Source organism: Melanotaenia boesemani, chromosome 12, assembly GCF_017639745.1.
Source record: "Melanotaenia boesemani isolate fMelBoe1 chromosome 12, fMelBoe1.pri, whole genome shotgun sequence".
NCBI lineage: Eukaryota > Metazoa > Chordata > Actinopteri > Atheriniformes > Melanotaeniidae > Melanotaenia > Melanotaenia boesemani.
In genome coordinates, this window is record NC_055693.1 from 17,203,481 (window position 1) to 17,211,737 (window position 8,257).

Genomic DNA, 8,257 nt, shown 5'->3' on the forward strand with positions numbered 1-8,257 from the left:
TTGTAATTTTGAAAAAGTCGCCATTTATTGGAGTGCAGCTATGAAGCATTTATTAGTGTACTAACGATAAATAGCTATACTGCTTTTCTAAATGTAGTCTAAGATGGTCATACCATTCTCTAAAACCAAGAGATGTATGAAAAACCCAGAGAATTGGTTCAAAAACTATGTTGACTGTGAAGTTTGCTGAAAAAAAAGTTCAGTTTCTTGTGCACTAAATTTTTTTTTTTTTTTTTTTTTTTTAAAATTGCAATCAGCCCAGGTGGCACCAACTTGTTCTTGTTCCTTATTTAAAACAAATGCAACCATGTTAATTACATTTTTTTTGTCTGACACTAGCACAGTTTAGCTATTTCTGAAATTTATTAGTTTATTTCATAGTGTAGTAGTTGTTACGTACGAACTCCTCGGAGACAGATAAAGGTTAACAAGGCTTTTATTGAATGAAGTGAACAATGGAATAATCTCACGGCTAGAAGACAAACGGTGGAATTGGCACGTTATCCTGGAGACACAGAACCGGGAACAGAAAGCAGCGTAGTCCATAAATGATGCAATGACAAGGTCCGTCAGGGAGTGTGTGTCGTGCTGGAGATTGGGTGCAGGTGTGGATGATCAGCAATCTGAGGATTGACTGCTGTGGTGCATGGCTGGAGTGTATGTGGCAGGGTGAGTAGATTGGAAACAGGTGTGGATGATTAGTATGCTGTGATTGACTGGCTGGAAAGGGTGTGGATGATTTGTGATCCAGAGTAGAACCTGGTGCAGGTGTGTAACAGTAGTGTAATTTCTTAGCGTAATTCAGCTTATCTTTTTTTAATCCAGATACATTGAGCTCTCCAAGTATCAGACAGCAAGAAGCATCTCAACAACTTGCACTTGAATGGACTTGAGTTTTTTTTTATTTTATTTTATTTATTTATTTATTTTGTAAAAACATTCATGGTAACCAAAAATTATTTAGTGCCCTTAAAACCATAACCTGTAAAACTATAATAATTTTTCTTTTCCCTCAATACTTAAGACCAAATACCTACAATATAGTGACTTTTGTATTAGTGAAAACTAGCATGCAAAACCAAGCTGGCTAGTGTGTTAGCTACAAATTAGTCTCGTAAGTATCACAAAATATTTATTTTAAAAGTTAGCATAGTGTGATTCAAACATAGCTGCCATTAATGAAAGGAACAAACTGGTGGTTCTGGTTTCAGGATTTTTTTTTTTTTTTGTTTAAAGCTTTAATCCTGCTGATCTAGCATTTTACTGGTCAAACTGTGTCAGTGTGTCCCATTCAAACATGGTGAAGTTTGGACTGGAGCTTGTTCTTGTTCTGTGGGTATGAAGTGCCATACTTTATGATAATAGTCCAATCAGACCCTTTCTTAAAAAACAAAGATCATTGATCTTATTATTGTTCTGAAAATTCCCTGCCACTGGACAAAATCCACAACCTTCACAATGAAACATCCATCCATATATTCAGACAAAGACAAATCCGGTGGCCGATTTGTGTGTTTTGCCATCTTGCGGTGCCATCATTACTGAGGTGGTGAGTCCTACTTACCTCCTATCTACCGACAGTAGCATTGATTGGTTTTACAACAACGCTGGGTCTGCATTTAATAATTAGGGTATGTTGTCTGGAGATTTAAAAGTTTTTGTGTTTTTCTAATTAGTTAGACATCAGTGCGTCAATGTAAGCTATGATTCATCTGACAGAAACTAATTTTAATAACTGACAACCCACACTGGAATATGAAACACTAATCTGGTTATAATAAGTTATCAAATGTTGGTAAAGAAACTGTTTCAAACTTTTGCAAAGGCTATTAATTTTCAATTTTGTCAGATTTTTGACATTTGTAGTTTAAGCTGCAGGACACCGTGTACAGGATCGGTTTGTGTTACTGAATAATTTTTATTTTTCTGATTACAATGTTGCCCTGATAAGAGGAAATAATGTTACATTTCATAATGTTTCCTGCATCAGAAGCCTCCTCACTAAATCAAAAAGGATAAGGAACAGTTTCTTTTCACAGGCAGTCGGGATCATAAACTGTTTGCGCCCTGTTCCTCTCCCTCCCCGTGACTCCTCCTTTTGTACACACTTGCACTTATAAAAGGACTTTTTAAAAATTTTATTTTAAACAGAATTTGCTGCACTTCGCATTTTATACATTTTAGGCTGTTACTTGATTTTTTTCTATTGTTATTATTGCCACCTATTTTATCTTATATATTATTTTACTTAAAATTATTTGTGTATTACTGCATAATCTTGGGAAACAATATTCAATTTTTTGCTAATAAACATCCTGTTATTTCTAATAACATTAAAGACATGTTGAAATAACCAGACAGACACACTTGCTGTCAATGGCCATGAAAAGTGCAGTTTTTGAGTAGAACTGTCCATGAATGTCTTAGTGTTTGCTGGGAAGGAGAACACACACATTTCATAAATAGATGAACCGAAACCCCAAGCACATGTGTTTTCTTTACTCTCATCGTTGTCCTTTTTTCTCTCTCTAGACTCTGGTCAAGTTGAATCCTAAACTTCACCCAATGCTTGACATGATCAGAGCAAACCGGGCCAAATGGGAGGAACTGAACCAGAAGAGACAATGTGGCCATAGTGTTTCTGCACCTGCGAGCCCCTGCAGTGGTGACAGCACAGAAACCAGCGGCTGCACCGTGGCAAAAACTGGCAGCATGCCCTGCTGCAGCGGCAACACTGATGGCACATCGAAGGCAGCTAGTTAGCTTCTGCTGGCAAGCTGATATCTTAGGTCTATTTTCTCCTAAATGCTGTCTGCAGCAGAGGCAGTGCAGTGCATGCAGAGGTTCTTGGGCTCTGCTCCTCTTCGCTTTTGCTACTTAGAGATGAGCTTTAGACTGGAGTGTGGCGCTAACATAGAGGTTTTTCTGCTTCCTTCAGATTCTTTGTGCTGAAGGCTGAGAGAGCTGTGTTTAGCAAGTTTGTTGGAGCAGCTACAAATCAGCTGATGACAGCATGTCAGAAGTAAATCAAACCACTGTGTCAATATGTCAACTAACACCAACTATCTTGGGCATTGGACAGATTATCTTTTGCAAAAGACATGGAGCATAAAGTTAGTCTCTACTGTGGATGTTTTGCTCTTGCTATCTCTTTATTGCTCGCATTTTGTCCAAGGGTAACATTTTTTGTAAATCTGTAAATAGGCTATTGAGTTATTTACAAGTGCTGTTTAAAAAAAAAAAAAAACTACAAAAAACTGTATGCACTGGACTGGATTGTAATGTGACTGTATGAAAGGGTGCAGGGACAACAGTGCTTGCAATGCAAATTGAATTCTCCCTCCCTTCCTGTGCCTTGTTTTAAGATCCTAATGAAAAATGCATGGCCTCTTTGCTGAGGTTTTTACATAGTATGGAAATCCATGTTGATCCATGCTGTTTCTGCCATAATTTCTAAAACCAATGAGTACAGTTATGCCCATTGTTAGCCACAAGAATTAACATAATTTACATACGGATATATATTTTGCCCAGTTTTATAAATGCAGGTTCACACTTGTCTCTCTCACACACAATGTGCCTTGAGAAAGTTGTTCTGATGTTAAATTAATTATTGCAGGATTATTCAGCTATATTGGTTTAATACTGACAGCTGTAAGCTAAAACTCAGTGTCACATATCATTTAAAAAGTGGTGATTAGCATTTTTAAGAGCTACGTTATTATTTTTTTTATTTTATTGGAAATTCATATTACTACAGGAGCCCTGTATCTGGTAAATATAGGGTTGCCATTAACAGTTGGTTAGCTCATCTTAGAGTTAAGACTATATAGCATGGAATTAGCCTGACTCTGACTAAAATTAACAATAGTGATTGACTATTGCAGCATTAAGCTCACTGGTTCATTTGAACAGAAAACCACACCATCTTTCTGCAAACCACAGATGCAAACAACTGCAAACTTTAGCAGTAAATGTTCCAGCAACATGCACAAATGTACATCTTATCAATCACCTATTTGTGAAGGTCAGAGATGGTGAACAGTGGGATGAGCTGACATCCAGCCCACGAAATGAGACCAATATTCCGTTTTTGCACATGTTGTCAAATCAAATTAAACTTTAATTTATATAGTACTTATTATACAAAAGCAGCACAAAGTGCTTTACATAAAAACTATTTTTAAATATATATACACACACAGACCTTCACATGCACAGAACTATAAATCATCTAAGTTCAAGAACACACACCTGATCATACTCTCTTTTTCACACACACTATTCTCAGGTTAAGTCAAGTCTCAAATAGTGTGGGAATAGTACAGAACATATTAATTTTAAACTTTTTCAAATTAAATTAAAACTCAATAATTTAATTAATCTAGATCCAATACTTGCAGGCCCAATAAAATTTCCTTACATTCCTAAATCAGCAACAGCTGTTTCTAATAAACAAGTCCAGTAAAACCACATTTCCAGTGGGTCTGATCCCAGTTTAACGTGATCATGTAATTTGTTCAGTAAATGTTTAATTCTTAATTCAGTGGAGCCAGTCTGACGGTACAAAGTAGTAACAAGCAAACCTTTACACCGCTGTGGTGCTGAGGTCGTTGCTAACCTGATGCTAACATTAGCTTTCATATTACAGTGACTAACCTCTCCAGGTGTGTTTAAAGGTGGATGAAAATGGATGTGGTGGATCCAGTGTCCTGGATTTTATACCACAGATGTTCGAGTTTGCTGCTCTTATATTGGTCCCTTTTTATTAAGTTTTTAATACCCAAATGTTTGATTGATTGTGCGTGCACTGTGGGCGCGTCTGTGTGATGTTGCGTCAGTGTTACATCTGCACAAATAAGATAGCAAATTGGACAGAGAGAAATAAATAAATAAATAAATAAAATATATCTATATATATATATGTATATATATATACATATATATATGTATGTAATCATAATGCAATCGTTCACAAGTCTCAAATCGCAAGTCCGAGTCGAGTCTCAAGTCACCGGAAATGCAAACAAACATCCAAACAGCCTGAGATTAGTGTTGATTATTTTTCTATCAGTAATTTATTCTATTAGGTTTCCATTTCATTAATAAGTCATATCTATGTCTGATGTGCCAAAAGATTAAGTATCTCTTGATTTGTGAAACCTGCCCTGAATTACAACTATACAAGATGCTCCACCACCCTCATTTTAACAATGTTCCTCTTCCAAAAGAACTGGTTAAAATATGACTTTATTCTCGTGAAATTATGACTTTATTCTCGAAGCCTGTGAAAAGATACTTTTCTTAATATGGCCCTAATACTATGCCATATATATAATATAGTTCCCCTGGTGGTCCCATCATATTTTACAATTGTCAAAACTACAAGGATTTCCTGCATCTGTCTACAGTAGGAAACCAGTTGAAAATGGTGAAATCCAGCAAAAATGTCAAATATAACTGCTTTTCTTTAAAAATGCTGACATTATAGAATGAATTGTTTTAAACTGTAATGACAGTAAGATTAAAATATGGACAGATGGGACACTTTGGGTTACGGAAAGTTACCAGAGAAAGTGTCTGATAGTACATAAAAAATTACTAATGATATCAAATCAATTTTGTTGCTAATCTTTGACATATCCAAAACCCTAATCACCACCAAAGCGGAATCCCCGTAATATTTATTTTATAAAACATATTTAATGTTTTGTATGTTTTTTTTAAATAAATAATTATTCATTCAAATATTTAATCTGGCATTGAAAGGGGTTAAATCTTAAAAATTATTAAATATTTGGTAGTTTTGAGCAAGTCTGACAGTGTTTTATGAAAAAAAGCTGAAAACTACTGATGTATGATGATTAAATAGCATTTTTTTTTGTGCATGTACATTTTTGCCACAAGAGTCCCCAGAGAGGGTTTCTGACACTACATAAAAAATACAAATGAGATCAAGTCAATTTTGTTCCGAGTCTTTGACATATGCAAGTGTCTAATCACCACCAAAGACCCATCCCTATTTATTATATGTAAAATAATTCATATGGCATTTAAAATGTTAGAGTTCCTTTTTTTATTTTTTTTTTTTGAGCAAGATGGACGTTGTTTAAATGATTTATGAAATAAAACAAAACAAAAAAAAAATACATTTATAGCAGTTTTGTCCATGGATACTTTTGGCCACAAAGGTCACCAAAGGGTACTAAATTTGAAGAGGTCACAAGGTTAAGTTAGCACAAGATATCAGTGGTGTTATAATTAATAGGGCAGGCTCAGTGATTGTAAAAGTGATATTTCTGGTGATCATGAAGAAGAATCACTTCCTACCTTCATGTAAAACTGGTGAGCTCATGACTACGACATGTGAGGTCAGGCATATCTCTCATAAACTCAAGTAATACTACAAAGAGTGGGCGTTTGATTGAACCCTTGGCAACACCATGTGAAGCCACCATCAGCTGCGTGAGTGTAATTTCACAGAAGGAGATCCAATCAAGCACAAATCCTTTTAACACATTTCTTCCACTAATTTTACACACATGACTTCTTTGGACAGAGTCAGGCTAGCGGTTTCTTTCTGTCTTTAGTCTTCAGAAAGTAATTAGGTTTTTCTTCTAAAAAAAATAGTTAACGTTTTCCTGTGAATTTGTCTTTTTTTCTTCTCCACGCTGGTAAATGCTAGAAACTGAATGACAGCTTTTTTATCTCCAGAAGACTGAAACACTGAAACTTGTAGTACTGAAGTGCCCGTGTAATATCAAAGCTTTTCCTTTGATATTATTATTATAATTATTATAAGCATCGTTTTTTGGGTGGGGGTATGCCTTATGAATTGTGTTGTAGCTTTGCTAACTGGATTTTCAAACGTGACTTGTGTGGCATGGATCTGTTTGTGCTCTGCTGTATTTTTAGTTGAAGAGCTCAGTGGAATTCAACCAGAAAAAGTTTTTGAATTGCATGTTTTATGCAGTATTAAATCCAACCACTTGCTAAGGATGTAGCAAACAAGTGAGCCAACAAATACCTCATATTTTCATCAGTACACACTTTATCTCATCAGACATGCATGACTTAAATTCTCTTGCATCATGTTGCGTGAGTTACGTATGAATATTGCAGTTCTATTTTTCTATTAGGTCTCCACATGTGACTGACATCTACATGCATTTTTTGCAATGTAACCTGCTTCTTGTGTTTTTTTCCTTTCCCATTTGGATTTCATGGCAGGCTAATCTGACAGAAACCCAAGGCATGAAAAAGCAAATGTGCAATGTTTCTGTTAAGAGTTTAAATAAAACTATATATCCTGCCATGTGTGCTCCGATTTACTCTCCTATTCACTATACTCACTTAACTCATACTGTTTTGCCTTCTCTGTAATCAAGCTCAAACGTAAGGTACCATCACTGTGTCACTTAAACTCACTGGTCAGTTTATTAGGTACACCAGTTCAATTGCTTGTTAACTTGTTCATAGCTTATCAGCCAATCAAATGGCAGCAACGCAATGCCTTTAGGACTGTAGTACAAGGAAAAGGCCCTTGCTAAGAGAGTGAATGAATAATCTCTCCAAAAAGATGTGAAGTGGTATCCTCTGGTAAGTCACTCAATAAAGACAAAGGTGGACACACACACAAAAAAAACTTAGAACTAAAAGTATTATGCAGGATCTGTCGTTTTAATAGTCAATACTAACTGTTGCACAGAGATGATCTCACTTGGTTTATGTACTGTATCAAAATAATTCCCATTTTCACCAAGTTTTCATTCCTCCCAGCACAGTGCTGACCTCATGTGGACAAACGTGTCTTTACACAAGCCTGCATCTTTCAATGAAATATAGCAGCTTCAGATTTCATTCAATTATATCTGAATTCATCATCAGGAAGTCATGATTAGTGATGTGAAAGATGTACATTTTTCAAATGTATACATGTGATAAATAAGACTAATCAACATCTTTGATTATAAACAGGTTAAATTCTACCTTAGCCATTCACACAATCCTGGGTATAAACTACAGCACATCAGCTGCAGTGCATTTCAGCGCTTAAGGCTGAACTCCACTGTTTGATGGGTGGCTGTGACGTCAGCCAGCAGTGTGTGGGTGGATGCGTGGGTGAGGATGACTCCCAGATGAGCCTGTCGAACAGCAAAAGATAAGCTGTTTCACTCGGCTGTGCAGGGTTACATTGAGCTTTGTGTGGCGTAAGCAGAGGCAGAGCAAATAGAAACCTGCTCTTAGGCTCTTGCTG

At 36.1% G+C, this 8,257-nt stretch overlaps 1 protein-coding gene across 1 annotated transcript in view; it reads left to right on the forward strand.

The window, feature by feature from the left end:
- Positions 1 to 6,096, forward strand: part of pde11a (phosphodiesterase 11a) — a 49,544-nt gene extending 43,448 nt beyond the window's left edge. The window contains exon 20 of the mRNA XM_042000804.1: positions 2,533 to 6,096. Within this exon, the coding sequence (XP_041856738.1) occupies positions 2,533 to 2,763 (231 nt within the window). The 3' untranslated portion in view covers positions 2,764 to 6,096. The remainder of the gene's footprint in view (positions 1 to 2,532) is intronic.
- The last annotated feature ends 2,161 nt before the right edge of the window (positions 6,097 to 8,257 follow it).